Source organism: Capricornis sumatraensis, chromosome 18, assembly GCF_032405125.1.
Source record: "Capricornis sumatraensis isolate serow.1 chromosome 18, serow.2, whole genome shotgun sequence".
NCBI classification, from domain to species: domain Eukaryota; kingdom Metazoa; phylum Chordata; class Mammalia; order Artiodactyla; family Bovidae; genus Capricornis; species Capricornis sumatraensis.
Genome location: NC_091086.1, coordinates 48,082,245 through 48,100,385, shown reverse-complemented (window position 1 = coordinate 48,100,385; position 18,141 = coordinate 48,082,245). Strand labels below are relative to the sequence as shown.

Sequence of the window (18,141 nt, the reverse complement as noted above, 5' to 3'; positions counted from 1 at the left end):
CTAGTATACTCTCCATTGTTGGGCGTTTGGGGGCTTTCCAAGTGAAGGAATATTTTGAAAGGTGACATCATGGACTGCTTCCATGTAATTTAATCTCCATCAGTAAAACCTTTTTGCATTACACACACTGCACAAAAGCCAAATCGCTAACAAAATTTTAAGGTTTGCTCAGCGAATGAATCAATCTGAAAAACAGGCACACATCCCTTCCTTTTGTGTCGTTGTTGCTTTTCCCCGTAGCTGGCACCAGCATCTGTGCGTGCTTAGTCACTCAGTCGTGTCCGGCTCTGCGAACCCATGGACCGTAGCCCACCAGGCTCCTCTCCATGGGATTTCCCAAGCAAAAATACTGGAGTGGGTTGCCATTCCCTTCTCTAGGGGACCATCCTGACCTAGGAATCAAACTCGGGTCTCCTGTATTGCAGGCAGATTCTTTATCATCTGAGCCACCAGGGAAGCCTCCTAGTTGGCACCAGCAGAAATGGGAAAGTCATACTGAAGGGAGTTCAAAAGATTCAGCAGATTATGGTTGCTGGAGGGAAGGACAGGGAAAAGAGGTAGTTAGGGAGTATGGGATGGACAGGTACACACTGGCCGCTATGTTTAAAATGGATAAGCAACACAGTCCTACTGTGCAGCACAGGGAACTGTGCCCAGTGTTATGTGGCAGCCTGGATGGGAAGGGTTTGGGGGAGAATGGATCCCTGGATGTGTATGGCTGAGTCCCTTTGCTGTCCACCTGAAACCATTACAACACTGTTAATTGGCTGTACTCCAATTCAAAATAAAAAGTTTAAAGAAAATTGAGCAGAGGAAAGGAGGTTGTATCGGGTCTCCGTGGGTATCCTGATGAACCGGTCTTGTTGTCAAGTGGTCTCTGCAGAGGCCATGTGGTCTTTAGGTAACTGCGTGAGCTGTGGAGTCCACATCCTGGGGGGGACCCCTGGCCATGAACTCTTTGACCCTGCATATGCTGCTTACCACTCTGTGCCTCACTTCCCCACCATTCCAGTGCAGACGGTCACAGTGTTAGGAAGGAAATGAAGTGCACAAGAAGCTCTTAGCACAGCGCCAAGTGCTGCTGCTAAGTCACTTCAGTCATGTCCGACTCTGTGCGACCCCAGAGACGGAAGCCCACCAGGCTCCCCTGTCCCTGGGATTCTCCAGGCAAGAACACTGGAGTGGGTTGCCATTTCCTTCTCCAATGCATGAAACTGAAAAGTCAAAGTGAAGTCGCTCAGTCGTGTCTGACTCTTAGCGACCCCATGGACTGCAGCCCACCAGTCTCCTCCATCCATGGGATTCTCCAGGCAAGAGTACTGGAGTGGGGTGCCATTGCCTTCTCCGGCACCAAGTGCTACTTCTTAATTACTGATCTAGGAACTTCAGGGGGAAAGGTGTATGCAGTTAAGGTGACTTGCATGGGCGATGCAGAGTGACTATAACCTCTCTCAAGGCAAAAACTTTCGTTGTGACTGAGGTTTTTGCTCTACCCTCACTCAGACCCAGGGTTCATAAAGAAATGCAAATCTAATGTTCTTTTTTCTGCCTATTCCCCCACCTATTGTAAGAGGCCATGTACCAGAAGTGGACAGACTAACCCACGCATGTGCAGGCTTTTTAAGGAGCCACCTCCAGGACAGAGTGGCTCTCCAGACCCAGCACGTGGAGGGACTTCACTTCCAGGCAGGCGGCATCTGTCCCTGTGCCTCGGAGAGTTCACGCTCTCTCTGGCTTCTCTGCTTTGATTCCCTTTTCTTCCTTGCCTTTCTCCTCTTCCTTGGCTTCTGTTCCAGATGTGCCCCCAGAATCCCACTCAAGTCCAACAGCCCTCTGTCTCCGATTCCTGGGATAATCTGACCTCCTCAGTCTCCCACACCCCTGACCCTGGTCAGGACATGCCGGAGGACAGGGCAAGGCTTCCATATGTCTGGAGCATTCCATGTGTCTGCCTGAATCAGCCTCCTCTCCTGCACTGAGCAGTCAGTCCCTCAAGTTCCCTGCTGGGACTCTTTCACTTTACTCTGTGACTCCTAATCCAAGGCACAAGGCTAAACCCCCATGTAATCTGCGGGGGACTGAGTTGACTGCAGAATCAACCCAAGCTAAGGAGTCAAATAGAACAGCCCACTGACTCCTGTGGCTTTTGCCATCAGAGCGTGGATGGTGTACAGAAACCCAAATGCACGATTTCTGGTGTCCCCTTGTCCTTATAAATAACCAGAAAGGGCAGAGGCAGAGGTCCTCCTGCCGTCCATGCTGAGTTATTTTAGAGCCTCTAAAGCACGGTGGTATTTATTCTATGTGAGCACTCTATAATTTTAGAGACAAAAACAGGCCTACATTTAAGCTGTGGGATGTCTTTCTAAAACAGACCAAAAAATTGAGACTGTTTACAGTTTTCTCTTGTTTTCATTGAAGTTTTCTGTTATCTTACCTTTCACCCTGTGTCTCCCCCACCACTCCAACTTTTTTTTTTTTATTCTCCACCCAGGACCAGATGGCTCCCCAGACCCTCTCCCTTCCCCAGGGCAGAAGGGGGCAGCTCACCCTGACCCCAGCCAGACCTCAATGGACACAGGGCCAGCGAGGCGACCTGAGGACCCTGGAGGGCCAGAGTCTCCCAGGATCCCCAAGTCTGAAGACAGCACATCCCCAGGGACAATGGCAACGGCTTGTCCTGACCTCCATGAGATAAGAGCAGCTCCCAACGCCAGCTTGCCCTGTGCCGCCTGGAAGGCAACGACCCCCAGGGGAGCAGGACCCACGGCTGAGGGGGCACCTCTGACTGGTGCTGGGCTGCCACAAGACCTCACGTCCAGGGAGGAGAGCCAAGAGGGGGTTCCGGGTCACCATGCCAAGGCTCTGCAAACCTCAGTGGTCCTTGTCCCTGGAAACTGCCGGGGGTCGGCTCTGCCCCAGGGAACAGACTCGGGGTCTGCCAGTCCCCTGCAGGCTGGCCCGGCCCTGCCATTGCCGAGTGACAAGGCCCAGGAGGCATGTGGGGGTCCCTTGGGGCCCGGCTGCCTCGGAGGGAACGGGCGCTGCCCAGTGACGGACATCGACAGGCTCCTGGTGGAACCAGATGCCTCCGGAGCAAGACTTCCCTCCCTCGGGAAAGGGGACCAGCTGAGCAGAGAGCAGGCTGCCCAGGGGCCACAGCCAGCCTCAGGGAGTCCGAGCCCTGCCCCAAGGAGGCCCGGGGCGGCTGGTCCAGCCCCTCCCCCTCAGTGGGCCGGCCAGCCTTCAGTTTTGGATTCCATCAATCCCGACAGACATTTTACTGTGAACAAAAGCTTTCTGAGCAACTACTCTAGGAATCTCAGCAGTCTCCACGAAGACAGCACCTCACTGTCGGGCCTGGGCGACAGCACCGAGCCATCTGTGTCCCTCTCGTCCATGTACGGGGACGTGGAGGACTCGTCCTCGGACCCCGAGTCGCTCACTGAAGCCCCGCGAGCTCCCACCCGGGACAGCTGGTCCCCTCCTCGTCCTCGTCCTCCTGAGCCTTCTCACAAGGGAGACACGACGGAGTCCGAGGAGGAGCAAGTGGAAATCTGTTCCACGGATGGCTCCCCCGATCGACCCTTAGCCACTGCCCTTGCTCCTGCCCGGGTGGCTGCCTGCCTTGCCCTCTCCACAGCCCTGCCACCAAAGGACGGAGCCCTGAGCCACGTGGGGGCAGAAGCGAGCCACACAGCCTGCTTCGTGCCAGGCACCTCCACCCCTCCGCAGCCACCTCCTCCTCTGTCAGACGTGAGCTCTCAGGAGGCAGAGCCACCTGAGGATACAAGGGTCTCCCAAGACCACAGGTCCCCGAGTGAAGAGGACTCTGGGGAAGCCACCCAGCCTCCTCCGGGTACCAGGCCTGTCCCCAGCTCCCCAGGCACCCTTGGTTCTAACATGGTGAATGGTTTGGAGTGTGACCGTTTGGATGACAAGACGCCAGCTGAGAAACAAGAAACAGATGTTCACACTGCTGAAAACCAAGCCTCCTTCAGGGCGTGTGTCCCCAAGAATGGAGACTCAGCTCTGGGAAACCTGCACATCTCCAGAGGTCAAGGCCCAGAGGACTTGCTGCCAAAGCCAAAAGCCATCTCCCGGCGGCCTCTCATGGCCTGGTTTAAAGAGATAAATAAGAACAACCACGGGACACATCCACAGAGCAAAACTGAAACAGAACAGTACACACTGCTGGCCGGAAGCCCCAACCCCAAGGCCCAGATGCCGAGCTTCAGCCACAAGAAGGGGGTGCCTGTGCCAGATAGCCCCCCTCCTCGGCTGGACCTTGAGAATAAAGACTTGCCTGGGAAGAATTCTGTGGAAACCCTTTTGAGTAACTGTCAGAAACCCAAAGCTGGTCCTAAGCTGAAGAGACTGAGCATCAGAAGCAAAGGCAAAGTCAGCTCTGAGGCCACGGCTGTTCACGCGGGGAAGTCAGGCAGCTCAGAGCACAAGAAAGCCCTTGTCTCGCCCCAGGCCTCCCACAAAATGCTTTCCAAGGTGGCGTCGCACCGGTGCCACACAGCCAGCCACGAGGAACCGGACACGACTGCCGCAGCTGCCCCCCAGCCTCCTCAGAGTGTGGAGGGCAAGATGCCCCCTGGGACCCCGGGCTCCCTGAAGCCCTCGGCATCCGACTCGAGCATCAGGATGTTTGTTTCACCCGTGACCACCCCCAAGACCCTTCCTGAGCAAGGTGCGTGCGGTAGGCTCCACCCGGCGGTGCCTGCAGAACCCAACCGAGGCTGCCTGGCTGCCCCCAGCCCTCCCAAGTGTGGTCCAGAGAGCAGGGTTCCCCTGGCATCCCCGGGGCTAGCAAGTCCCACGGCACCGAGGAGTGGCACGTCCACGATGGCCAGCAAGTGGGAGGTCCCCACTCCCGGGCAGGGTGAGCGGTCCGCGTCCAGCCAAACAGACTCCGCAGCAGAAGCAGCCCTGCCCGGGGTGACTGGTGACAAAAGAAGCAAAATAATTGCTGGTGGGCCTCCCGAAAGAACCAAGCAGCTGAAAATCATTGAGATCCCTTCTGAAAGGATGCCAAAGAGCACATGTGGTGACATGCCGGCTGAAGGGGACACACAGGGTGGGCTCTTGTCCCAGAGCAGCCATCAGGAGGAGAGTGAGGTTGGGCTCTGTCTCCAGCCAGGGGAGTCCTCCCCAAACCACCCGTCCTCACTCCCAACCCGGGTCTCCCAGGTGGAGCTAGAAGCACAGCAGCGATCCATCAGCCTGGCAAGACTCTCCTCCTCTTCCTCCCCGCAGCTGCTGGCGAGAAAGGCCGATCCCGGCCAGATGGCCGACGCCCTGGGGGTGCCCAGGAACGGCCCACCAGTGGGCCCAGTGCTGGACGATCATCCCTACTTCACGCCAAGGCCAGCGACCAGGACCTACTCCATGCCGGCCCAGTTCTCCAGTCTTTTCGGCCGGGAGGGCCATGCCCCACAGAGCCCAGGGCGCGCCCCTCGGGACGCCCAGATCCCTGGCACCAGCGGGGGCCTCCTCGAGGCCAAGGCGTCCAGAGGCGCCGTTCTCAGCCTGGCTAACGGGCAGGGTGTATACAGCGTAAAGCCCCTGCTGGAGACTTCGGGGAACCTTCCAACAACAGACGAAGCAGATGTCCTGTCCACCCAGGAAACCAGCTGCCAGCTCACAGACAGAGTCACAGTCACCAGGAGACATCACTACTCCCCACAGAACTGGCCCCACGAATCCACCTCCTTTTTCTCTGTGAAGCAGAGGATCAAGTCTTTCGAGAACCTAGCCCACTCTGACCGGCCCGCAGCCAAGGCCGGGGCCTCCTCCTCCTCCTTGTCAGTGAGCTCCAAGCCTCCCATTGGGAGACGGTCGTCCGGCAGCGTGGTTTCTGGGACCCTTGGCCACTTCAGTGACCCAACGGCGAGGTCACTGAGACGCAGCCTGAGTTCCTGCAGCGAAAGCCAAGGTGAAGCCGCCACCGTCGTCCCCCCGATCACCAAGTCCCCGTCCAGCATGACACTGGCCATCTCCCGGCAGACCCCAGCAGATGCCCGTAGCAAGGGCACTGACTCAGACCCCAAGAGACCACCTGGTCCTTCGGGCATCCCTGCCCCAACTGCAACCCCCGCCTCTCCTGCCAAGAGGAACAAGTCCTCGGTGCGTCACACGCAGGCCTCACCTCTGTCCCGCTCGAAGCTCCAGGAGCTGAGAGCCCTGAGCATGCCCGACTTGGACAAGCTCTGCAGCGAGGACTTCTCAGCGGGGCCACCCGCTGTGCTCTTCAAAACCGAGCTGGAAATCGTCCCCCGGAGGTCACTTGGCTCCCCTGCTGGGGGCCTCACTGGGTCCATTGCCCTTTCATGCCCCAGGGATGGGGCAGAAAGGGCCTATCCCAAAGGCACTGACCCCAGACCATCCAGTTTAACCCATGATGTGGGTGAGACCACCCAGGATCTGCCTTCCGGAAGAAGTTGGTCAGTGAAGTAAGTGTCCACTCTTCCCCTTTTATGTAATTTTTTTTTTAATGGATTAGTTCTAGACTTTTGGAAAAGTTGCAAAAATAGTGCAAACTTCCCATCTACATCTCACTAGCTGCTCAAGTTAACATCTTTCATAACCACGGTGCGTTTGTCAGAAGTTAACATTGAAACCACACACAATTAGCTCAATGACAGACTTTATTCAGATTACACTGAATAAATCCCACTAACATCCTTTTTCTATTCCAGCCAATTTTTTTTTAATACTGGAAAAATAAAGTGCCTGCAGGGAAAAGTGTTTCCCAAAATGTTGCTCTAAAGAGAGGCTTTTGTAGGACAGGGCACTTTGCAAAAACACAGAGCAAGAGAGAGAGAGAGAGATGGTAGGATAAGGAAACGGGACCATCGGGGGAGGATCAGAACCTTTGAAAGTGACTGAAGTCAAATAGGAAACTTCTAGCATGTTTAAAAATATTTCACTGGAGCCTACAGAATATTTAATATGTCTGAAAGTTTCTGTTCAAGGTCAGCATTGGTCCCCTAACATCTTGGAGGGATCCTAGAATCCATAGGAATTCCCACTGCTGTTGGCAGTGAATGAAATTCCTGTTGAGTGTTTGAGCTTCTTCAGTTTCAAATGGAGTTCTGACCAAAAGAGAGCATGAAAATCAGAAAATACCTGCGATGCGGTAGAAAGGAGATCATTCTTAATGCACCCCAGCACAGTGGCGAGGTTTTTTCCTTGAACATTCTTCCAATACATTTGTGTTCTTTAGTCTGCAGCAGCTCCTGGTCTCAGCAGGGGACCAGCAAAGACTGCAGTCCGTTCTGTCGTCAGTGGGGTCCAGGTCTACGGTCCTCTCTCTCATTCAGGAAGCGAAAGCACAATCAGAGGTGAGTGAAAGAGAGAAAATGGGGAGGTGCATCCCTGTGTGCGCAGGACTGAGTCCCTTTGCTGTTCACCTGAAACCACAACATTACTAATCGACGATCCCTCAGTACAAAATAAAAAGTTTAGAGTCTGGGGGTAAAAAAAAAAAAAAAAAAACACTACAGAAAACACAGGAAGATGGGACTGCTGCCACCTCAGTGCTCAGGCGTGTGCCACAGGCTTTAGAGGACCCGGGAGAGCCCTTCTCCCAAGTCCCGTGTGGCAAGTTCAGCAGCTCAGTCTGATCTGTCTTGATAGCTTGCAGCTTGTTTCAGAAGCTCACTTGTGTTGAATTTTTCAGTGCCAGATTGGTGTTTTAATCCCCCAGGAGCGACTAGTTACCATCTTCCCCACCCACCCCCACACCTGGAGTTTGTCTGCAGCAAGCACTTCCAACAGGACTAGGCACGTTGGAACGGTGGGGGAATGGCCATGAGTACCTCTGTCCACCTAAGTGGACATAACTGCCTGTCAAGGGAGCCACCTGCTGGGGAAACGAGAGTTAACAGCTGTGTAGCCCTACGCTGGGGCTTCCCTGGTGGCTCAGATAGTAAAGAATTTGCCTGCAGTATGGGAGACCTGGGTTTGATCCCTGGGTCCGGAAGATCCTCTGGAGAAGGGAATGGCAACCTACTCCAGTATTCCTGCCCAGAGAATTCCATGGACACAGAAGCCTGGTGGGCTACAGTCCATAGCGTCACAAAGAGTTGGACCCAACTTAGTGACTAACGCAGTCCCACCCTGGCCCCAAACAAGACCTTCAAAGAAAAGGATTAGTCATTACAAGTCAAGTCCGTCAATAAATTGGATGTGACAGTAAACAATAACAAAAGAAACCATGGGTTCATATTTAGAATACTTCTCTGAAGCATGTTAATTTCTCAGAAGTATTCAGTAAGATTTGAACCCAAATAAATGAATATTTTTTATCCAGAGGAAAAGCAAATATGAACAATTTTTCTTGAGTGGTAATATACCTGGTCACTGATACCACCTGAGAGCACCATTCCAGAAATTCTAACATTACCCAAAAGGGTACCCGGATGTGACATTGGCATCTAACATGGAATGAACCAGAATGGAGAGGACATGGGGAGGAATAGAGATCAGTCCCTTTCAGCTTCTACTCCCTTTGGCTTCTCTGTCCCTGGTTTGGTCTGTGCGGTTAGGAAACATCTTGAGACACAGGGCATTTTTTACTTTCAGGAAGAGGGACTGTTCCATCTGCTCCCTTCTTTCGTCGACTTGTTACAAATGATGAAAGCCTTACTCTTGGATTTTGCATCAAGGTGGCTCAGTGGGTTCATACTTTGCCAGGCTTTTTGCTCCAGACATGTTAGATACGAGGGGAAAACCAAAAAACCTCAACCAAGCTCACACACTTGAGAGGCACATTGTCAGGGACCACAAACACAGCAGCGACTCTGGTGTGGACAGCGTGCTGAACGCCACCCTGGGGTCATCTCCCAGCCTCCCTCACCTCCTCACCCTGGTTCCATATTCACCACCAGCAGCTGTTGAAGATTATTTCGACTTTGATCAGAATGCAGCTTTCTTTTGCCTTTTTTCTTATTGTCTTCAGTTAATTTTGGAGAGGAGCTTTGAGTAGAAATGTGCTTTCTCTGCCATCTTCAGAAGTTTACTACCTTGCTTTTTTCCCAGTGAGTATGATCCGCAGGTGTTGTGCGCTGTGAGAGGTTGAGTCAGGAAACAGCTCTGGTCTCGACACTTCAACATGTGCAGATCTTGGAGAGCTCTTGAGGACCATCTAGCTTCGCTGATGCTGTGCTAACCTTTTTGGAGAGGCAACACTTAGCCTAGCAGTCGGTCTCTAGCACACTTGTACCCACAAACACAACTAGAGCAAGAAAAAATTAGAATAAATTAAAATTTTGGTGATGTATCCCAGAATGCAGAAGAGTCTCATTCTTAAATCTTTGCTCCAATAAGGTATTTAAATATCTGAGCAGTATTTCTAGTTCACCATCCCATTTCCCAGAAGCAGCACAGAGATCATTTCCCAGACCACATGTTCCTGTTTTTGTGAGAAACCCTGATCATCACTCCTCTCCACTGACCAGCATCTGAGTGTATATACGCTTGAAACTTGCCCATGAAGTAGACACCCCAGCCCCCCAAAGTTCTGCTGGATATTGTAGTGTCAGCTTAGGTTTGAATGAACCGCTTTAGAGTGGTGTAAAAATGCTTGGGATTACTCTTTAGAACTCACACTAAACCCTTTGTTTTTAAACATTGGTTTCTTTGCCCAGCAGAACAAAGAGGTGGTCTTCTCTTTCAACATTTTCACTTTCTCTGTTGCAGCCAGCCTGGTTAGATTCTTTTTCTGTTGCTGAGCTTGAGAACACCTTGAATTGATGGATTATAAATCAATTACTTCAAGGGAAACCTAGCAACACAGCTCTTTAAAATGATGCTGAATCATATCTAGCATGGGGGCAAAGGAAGTCGAAGGAAGTCAAAATTCAGAATAATTAGCCCAGATAATTTTAAAATCTTTATTGCAAGGTACCTTTCAATTGATGCTTAAAACACAGGAATGTCTTCTGCTATTTAACCCGAGGACTCAGTTACTAAGAATGTTCTAGTCCCAGTGAGTTGACAGTTTTATATGTACTTTCCATTTTTTTCAAAATACTTTGTGTTTTTTAACTGCCAGTTCATTCATTCTACCTAAAATCCAATGAGCTGAATATGGTGGGGTTGAGGGGGTGTAAAACTTATGGCTTCAATGTGCTCTTATCCTGTCTTGGCACCTATACTTCTGCTACTGACAACATGGGCTTTGCTCAATTGTAGACTGAGAAAACTGTAAAGAAATCCTTGCATGATTGAATTATGTGCTATGATCAGATTTGGGAACACACCATCTGGTGTTGAGAATGGCTTCTAAGTGTCCCGTGTCCCTGCGCCCATCCTGGTTCATATGACCTTCCCAGTGGTCCTAGAGCTATAAGATGGACCCTTGAAACTGCATAAGCACCACCCAGGAGGAATGCAGGGTATTTGAAACGGGCCCTCCACTCCCAATACTGTGTGGAAACACCTAACCACCAGGGTTAGCAGTGACAAGCTCCGCAGTACTGTGGGGAGGATGTGTTCAAAACTTCCTTACTCCGGCACAGGAAATATATTGGTTTCTGTTTCTTTTCACCAGAACAAAGAAGATATTTGCTTCATAGTCTTGAATAAAAAAGAAGGCTCAGGTCTGGGATTCAGTGTGGCAGGAGGGACAGATGTGCAGCCAAAAGCAACTGTGGTAAGTGACAGTGTTGAGATGCTGTCAGGTCAGTCCTGCAGCAGCCTGAGAACTTAATCAGCACAGAATTCATGGCAGTCGATTCAAAGAATGGTGACGGGACACCGCCCCCCCACCACCACCCCCCTTCAAAACAAAGTGGGGAAAGTGGTACGTAATGTTCTCGTTGACAAACACAGGCGCTTTTAACAGCGAGTGACCTAAGATGCTGCTGCGTATAAAGTTGTCTACATCCTCATATTCACCTAAACCTTTTATTGGTTTAAGATGGACCTTAGAACTAATGGACCAAAACTTGCATTTGCTTTTAAATCTGTTTTCTCAAGATTAAAATTTTACATCACTCAAGAAGCCTCTGAAACCATTAGGGAGGTCAGCTTCCTTGGGCGAGACCCAGTCCTGTTCATCTTTTTTTGCCCCATGGAGCACCAGTATTCTTGCCTTGAGAATCCCATGGACAGAGGAGCCAGTCCATGGGGTTGCAAAGAGTTGGACATGACTAAAGTGATTGGGCACACACATGGACCACCAAGGCCCATTTTAGACGCTACTGCTGAGTCGCTTCAGTCGTGTCCGACTCTGTGCAACCCCACAGACGGCAGCCCACCAGGCTCCGCCATCCCTGGGATTCTCCAGGCAAGAACACTGGAGTGGGTCGCCATTTCCTTCTCCAGTGCGTGAAAGTGAAAAGTGAAAGTGAAGTCGCTCAGTTGTGCCCGACTCTTAGCGACCCCACGGACATGGACTGCAGCCTACCAGGCTCCTTCATCCATGGGATTTTCCAGGCAAGAGTACTGGAGTGGGTTGCCATTGCCTTCTCCGATTTTAGACGCTAGCAAGAATGAAACTGCACTGAGGTGCTGCTGCTGCTCTTATTAATCCTGTTTCTCACATGGAATGTTTTTGGTAAACCGAGTGTTGGTATCGCATGGAAAACTTGCCATCAGAAACTTATTTTACTACAGCTTGGTGCTTTTGCTTTTTCTGGACGTCATAAGTGAATTTGGCTCTGTCCTCCCCTTGTCGCAGGTCCACAGGGTGTTTTCTCAGGGGGCGGCTTCTCAGGTAGGGACTGTGAGCCGAGGGGATTTCCTGCTGTCCCTCAACGGTGCCTCACTGGCTGGCTTAGCCCACGGGGACGTGCTGAAGGCTCTGCACCAGGCACAGCTGCACAAAGAGGTCCTCCTGGTCATCAAGAAAGGGAGTGATCAGCCCAGGCCCTCCAGCCGGCAGGAGCCTCCCACAGCCAACGGGAAGGGCTTGGTGTCCAGAAAGACCAGCCCCCTGGAGCCTGGAACAGGTAAGAAACAAGTTCAGCAACTGCGGTGGCCTGAGCTATTTGTGATGGTTTTGGCAAGAATAGCACTGATTCCTCTGAACAAGAAAGAAACTCTTCCTGTCCAGATGCCTCCACAGTGTTGGGCGCTTACGTAGTCTTCCCTCTGCTCTATTGTCTTGCTCTTATTCTAGAAAACCGAAGCCCTTCCCAGTACAAGCAAATACCTTACTTAGCAGATCTTGTCATGCTTAACCTTTGCCCTTGCACCGTCTCAACTGTTTGGTGTACTTTTTCTCTTTCTGGCCACATGGCTCGTGAGATCTTAGTTCTCTGACCAGGGATTGAACCCTGGCTCTGGCAGTGAAAGCACTCACTTAACTACTGGACCACCAGGGAATTCCTTATTTGGTGTATTTTCAGTGGAATTCTGGAAACTTAAGCTGTCAAAGGAAACCACCGGGCACTCAGTCCTAACAGCTTTCAGAGTTTGTAAGACTCAGGAACTCAGATACAGAAGGCTGTCCTGAAATTTGTAATCATTAAGTATTCCTATAGCAGCTTCAGGGCATCTGGCCTTGAACCAGCTTTAACAGAGTTACCAAACTACACACACGTTCAAGGCATAAATTTATTTCTTTGTATTCCTATTCTTCAAGATCCCCCTGCCCAGGGCTCTACCAGATCTGATATGCTTTACCCATGATAAGGTGATTATGCCTTATCAAGCACTGACTGCAGCCCACTTGGACTTAATGTTAGAGGTGCCAAGGAAGCTTTTAAAAATCCTGATGCCCAGGAAATCCCCAGGTCAATTAAGTCAAACTCTGAGAGTAAGGGTGGGGTGAGGGATGGGGGCTCAGTATCTTTTCAAGGTTCCCAGGTGATTCCAGTATGGGCTCATTTTCCTGTTTAACTGAAAGCAAAATGACCTATTGAAAACGGTGCCCCTCCCACTGTGAGGAAGTTTCTTTCAGACCATGTGGAGTGGCCTTTAAACCACAGGAATGGCCGTTATATTCAAAGGTGGTGATGCTACTGGTCTCAACCCCAAGTGGACAGTTTAATCTGTCTGTGGTCCTTCCCCTGCCTCCCAAGCTATTAAGTGCCCTTTCCACTCAACTCAAGACATCCTTCACTGGTACAGTACTGAAGGGAAATAAAAGGCAAATTTACAATCTGTATTCAGACCCCCAAGACAGAGTTCAGCCAGGCCTCTCCAAACTAGCACACAAAGTAGGCACAGGCTTGTTGCTATGGAGCAGGCATCACCACGGAAACACTCTCCCCATAGAGGAGCCAGGAGATGGCAATGAAGACAGCTAGTGTGTGATACAGACAACCAGAAGCAGGGGTACCCCTCACAGAAGGAGGACGGAAGCGCCACGTCTCACTTGAGGCCTGGCATTTGGGTATCACAGGTTGTCAGAACCAGACTGTGATGTTCAGCCACCAAGGCTGGCAGGAAATCAAATATGATTCCCGAAGCGTGACTTCAGTCTACCCTGAGATGTGCACTGAGTGTAGGGATTTCTGCCTGGGCAGCAGTGCCTTGTCTGTGCTTGCAGAAGGTGCTTAGGTGAGCAGAGGGGTGGGGTTGGCAGGAACACAGCTCCAGGTGTGGGGAGACCAACCTTAACATTGGTGGACAGGACTTGAGAGTGCTCGGGGAACACGCTGGGGGGCCCTGGACAGGCAGGGCCTCAGATCACTGTCATCAGCTTTGCAGACACATGCTTTCGCTGCAGGGAGAAGCACGGCTGTGCACGAGGCTCTGTGTGTTGAAGTGCTGAAGACCTCGGCCGGGCTGGGCCTGAGTCTGGATGGAGGGAAGTCATCCATGTCTGGAGATGGGCCCCTGCTCGTTAAAAGAGTGTACAAAGGTAATCTCCCAGAAACCCCAGTCCTCGGCCCAGTGCCTATTTTCTCTATGTGCATGTCAGTGCTTTCCATCTGGAAATCAAATTTGTTTTAAAAATTTTACCATGTTTTTAATGCTGACATCCAGGGTTTACTGCATCAGCTCTGTTGCAAGCATTTCACACGTGTTGCTCATCCACATGACAGTTATATAGCATGGGTACTGTTATCATCCCTGTTTTACAAAAGAAGAAACTGAGTCACCAGGGAGTTACACAGACACCTAAGGTCACACCAATATAAGTGGCCAAACCCAGCTTGAACCCAGGCTGTCTGCTCCAGTGTCTGTGCCTCCAGCCTCAAGGCTGTATCCCTGTCTCCGTGTTCTTACTTACCATTAGCTGTATGGACGTGAATACAGCAAGCTAAGTGATGCCATCAGAATTGCCGGTCAGGGGTACTTAACATTCGTCAAGGTCATATTCATTTAAAATTGCAAATGCTGGATTTCAAGAAGGTAATATGTGAGCCAGTAGATATCACTGAAATAGTTGGGAGACAGGAGGTCTCTTCATGAACTCAGTGTATTTTATGATCTTGGACAGTTCTCAAAATTCTCTCTCTAGGTCCCAGAGCTGAGCAGTTATATTAATAATATAATTATACTAATGATTTGTTTATATATACCCACATATGCTATTTATATATGAAATATTTTATATTACAATACTGATTCCATATATATAATATATATTTATATTGATATTGTTAATATACTTATTCAGCTCAGGAATCTGAAGAGATTCTTGGGACTGCCCATGATCACAAAATGAATTATTCAAGTCATGAAGAAATTTCATCTTTACCAGTGATTCTAACAATATCTACTGCTCCCATCTTACTTTCTTGAAGTCTGAAGTGAAGTTGCTCAGTCGTGTTCGACTCTTTGCTACCCCATGGACTGTAACCTATCAATCAGGCTCCTCTGTCCATGGGGATTTTCCAGCCAGTAGCACTGGAGTGGATTGCCATTTCCTTCTCCAGCAGATCTTCCCGACCCAGGGATTGAACCCAGGTCTCCCACACTGTAGACAGACGCTTTTACCATCTGAGCCACCAGGGAAGTCCAACTGTAAACAATGGTGGCCGGAAACAGGCTGTTTGCTCACGGTCCCTGGGGCAAGCAGAGGACAGGCACAGACCAGGAGCCGAGCCTCTGCCGTGTGGTGTCTAGACGCTCAGCACCAGGAAAAGGGGCAACACTGCACCTGTTAACTTGGCAGCAGTGGGTCGCAGAGAGCCAAGTTCAGGAAAACCTGAGTTGGACTCTCAAGAGCGCTCCTAAGCAAGAGCTGTAAACAAAAGGATACAGAGTACATGAGGAAATCATCAACAGACATGATGAACAGCAAAGTCCATCAAAAAACTGAGGCAGAAAAATATTATCCATGAAAAGACAGGAGGGTATTCAAAAGAAGCAGGCAGATACATTAAAACACCCACAAAAACCCATTAGCAGAAACAAAGTCTGAAAGTATTTAAGTATTCAAAGAAAGTATTTAAATTAATGAACAGAATTAAAAATATACTAAATCCTTAAGGAGAGAATTTATGAAAATCAAGGAAGAAACCTTAAAAACTACAGCACAATGGAATAAAGAGAGAGATAAAAATTACAAAAGGGTATTGAGCGATAAGGGAGAATGAGAAATGCCAGATAAAGCAAAAGAAATATTCAGAGAAGTCATGACTGTTGAAAAACAATAGGAGTATTCAGGCATAAGAAAACCTAAAAAAAGCACACAGCAAATTTGCAGCTGGCTCACTACAATCAGACAGGCAGCACCAATGAAGAGGAAGATGATGGAATAATGAACGGACTGAGCCTAAAACAGCAAGATGGGGATGTTTAGGACACGCACAGTGAAGGGTAACTGTGATCAGTCACAGGACATGAAGCTTCTGCCAGCCAAGAAGCTCACCCCTCAATAAGGTGTTTTTGGCCTGTGAGCCAAAAGACCAGGGGCCAGATAAAGCAGCACCCAGGTGGAGACCGGGAGGCCAGGCCCAGGAATTTCACAGCATCTGCAGCACCAGAGTGGAAAAGCAGCCCCGGGAAAGATGAGTGCCCCTGAGATCTCCTCGCAGAGCAAAGACGATGTCCCGGTATCTTCCTGGCCCCTGTCTAGCATCAGGCTAGAAATCCATGAACACTGTGTAAGTGGACAGAGAAAAAAGGGAAAGATGCACCTGTTCCACAGACAAGCCTTGCCAGTGCTCTTGTGTACAAGCCTGCAGATTTATTCCTGGGAAAAGGCAGTCAAGGATTTCTGAATATTATATTGCTCCCTCCTCTTGAATCTTTCTGGAGACCGGTAAAGCTAGTTTCTTTGTTCAGGCTTAGCACTCTACCCAAAGATTTTTTCTTACCTTTATTTTACTTAAAAATTTAATGGATACAGATTTTCTGTTTATCTTGGTTTCCTATGCCTTTCAGCCCAGACACTAAAAGCAATACAGCAATATTCAATTTCTTACATCAATCTAATATAAAAAAAATTCTTTGAATAATAAATGAATTAAATATTATATTTCCCAAAAGCTCTCTTGAAGGTCAGGGATTTTATTGATGAAAAAAATCAGTAAATAATTACTTGTAACCTCTTGTGTGAAGCAGCAGCCATCAAAGTAGAACATCATCACTATTACCGTCTGGGCTGCTATATTTGGGCTGCTTTGAAAATGTTTCTCTTTTCATCATTTTACCAAGAATATCAGTAACACAATAAGACAGGATTAGAGGCATGAAGACTGGAAATACAGGAATGTAGTTTGTCATTATTGGCAAATTATATGTTCTTCCTTCCTCACTGGAAAAAAGCTAAGAGAATCAAATGTCAAGCCAATATAAACAGTTCACCAAGATTGCAGAATTCACAATCAACATACAAAAAAGCAACAGAATTTCCTGTATATCAACAATAACCATTGTTTTAAAATCCTAATAGAGAGGATTACATAAATATCATACACAAACACACCATAAAAGTGTATAATTTATATTACACATATATATATTATATACATATATAAAATGTTTAACTTCTAAATGGCAAAAAGTTTCATAAAAATCTAAGCAACTAGAAGATATTTGCAATGTATTTACATCAACAAAAGGCTAATTCCAGAATATATAACTATAATTCAATGAGACATAAAAAAATAAAAGGAAAATCTGGGTAAATGAAATGAACAGAAAATAGACAAAAGTTAAAATCTAAATGGTCAACAAGTAAGAGGGAAGGATACTCAAACTAATATTATTATTGGGTGAAAATTATAACTACTAGGAATCATCTTTTTAAAATCAGGTTGGCCATAAATAAGAAATCTCATAATATGATGTGTTGGCAAGATGTAGGGAAAGGAGAACACTCATACTTTCTTGCAAAAGTATATATAATGGTACCTCTCTCTGGGGAAGAATTTGGCAGTGCTTGCTAAATTGGAAGCGATGAAACAGTTTAAATATCTATCTGTAGCAAAATGATGAGTAAAATACATTACATCCATTAAAAAGGAAAACTATGCAGCAATTCAAGAAACAAGTAGGATCTACATCCGTTAACGGAGACCAGCTCAAAAGCCGCGCTGAACGAGAGAAACAGCTAGGTGTGCGTTCAGTACTGTAAGCCACCGATGCGCAGGAACAACGGAAAGGAACCTCAAAGTGTGCTACACAAAAACTATGCAAGACGTTTTTGGGAAAAAAGCATAAAACCCAAGACAACAATGGTTTAAACAAGAAGGTTTACTTCTGTCTCGTGTGTAAGAAGTCCAGAAGCTTGCACAACCTCTGGTGTGCACAGCACTGAGTGATTCAAGGACTTCATCTGCTTCGTCTCATTAGATCTGTCTAAAAACCTAGTGAGGGAACAAGATAGGTAAACACCATTTTGCAGATGAGAAAAATGAAATTTTAAGAAACCTTAACCTGCTTGAAGTCACAGACTTGAGACCAAACCAGTGTGACTGCCTACAGCCCCTAACTCACAGACTCCTGTTTTGATTGGTTGGAATCCCCATATCCTTAGACTCAGATGAACACCCAGAACCTGCCTGGGGCCTTTAGTTAATATTCCTAGAACAGGAAATATGCTAACACCGTGTTAATTGGGTCTGTTAGACATCAGTGCTTTAAGACTTCCAAAAATGTGTATCTTGAGAAAGCAATGATTAGGACTAACTCAGTCTCCTTGTTCTTTGTAGGCCTGGCATTGGTGAGGACTCATCTCTTTTCTGATAACAGTATCTGTCTGTCATTAACAACATAAAGTGT

General features: G+C 48.5%; 1 protein-coding gene across 1 annotated transcript in view; it reads left to right on the top strand.

Moving 5' to 3' along the window:
- PDZD2 (PDZ domain containing 2) overlaps positions 1–18,141 on the top strand; it is a 263,432-nt gene that overhangs the window by 244,313 nt on the left and 978 nt on the right. Inside the window, exons 19-23 of the mRNA XM_068990526.1 lie at positions 2,495–6,461; positions 7,235–7,352; positions 10,565–10,666; positions 11,696–11,966; positions 13,691–13,825. Of these exons, the coding sequence (XP_068846627.1) occupies positions 2,495–6,461; positions 7,235–7,352; positions 10,565–10,666; positions 11,696–11,966; positions 13,691–13,825 (4,593 nt within the window). The remainder of the gene's footprint in view (positions 1–2,494; positions 6,462–7,234; positions 7,353–10,564; positions 10,667–11,695; positions 11,967–13,690; positions 13,826–18,141) is intronic.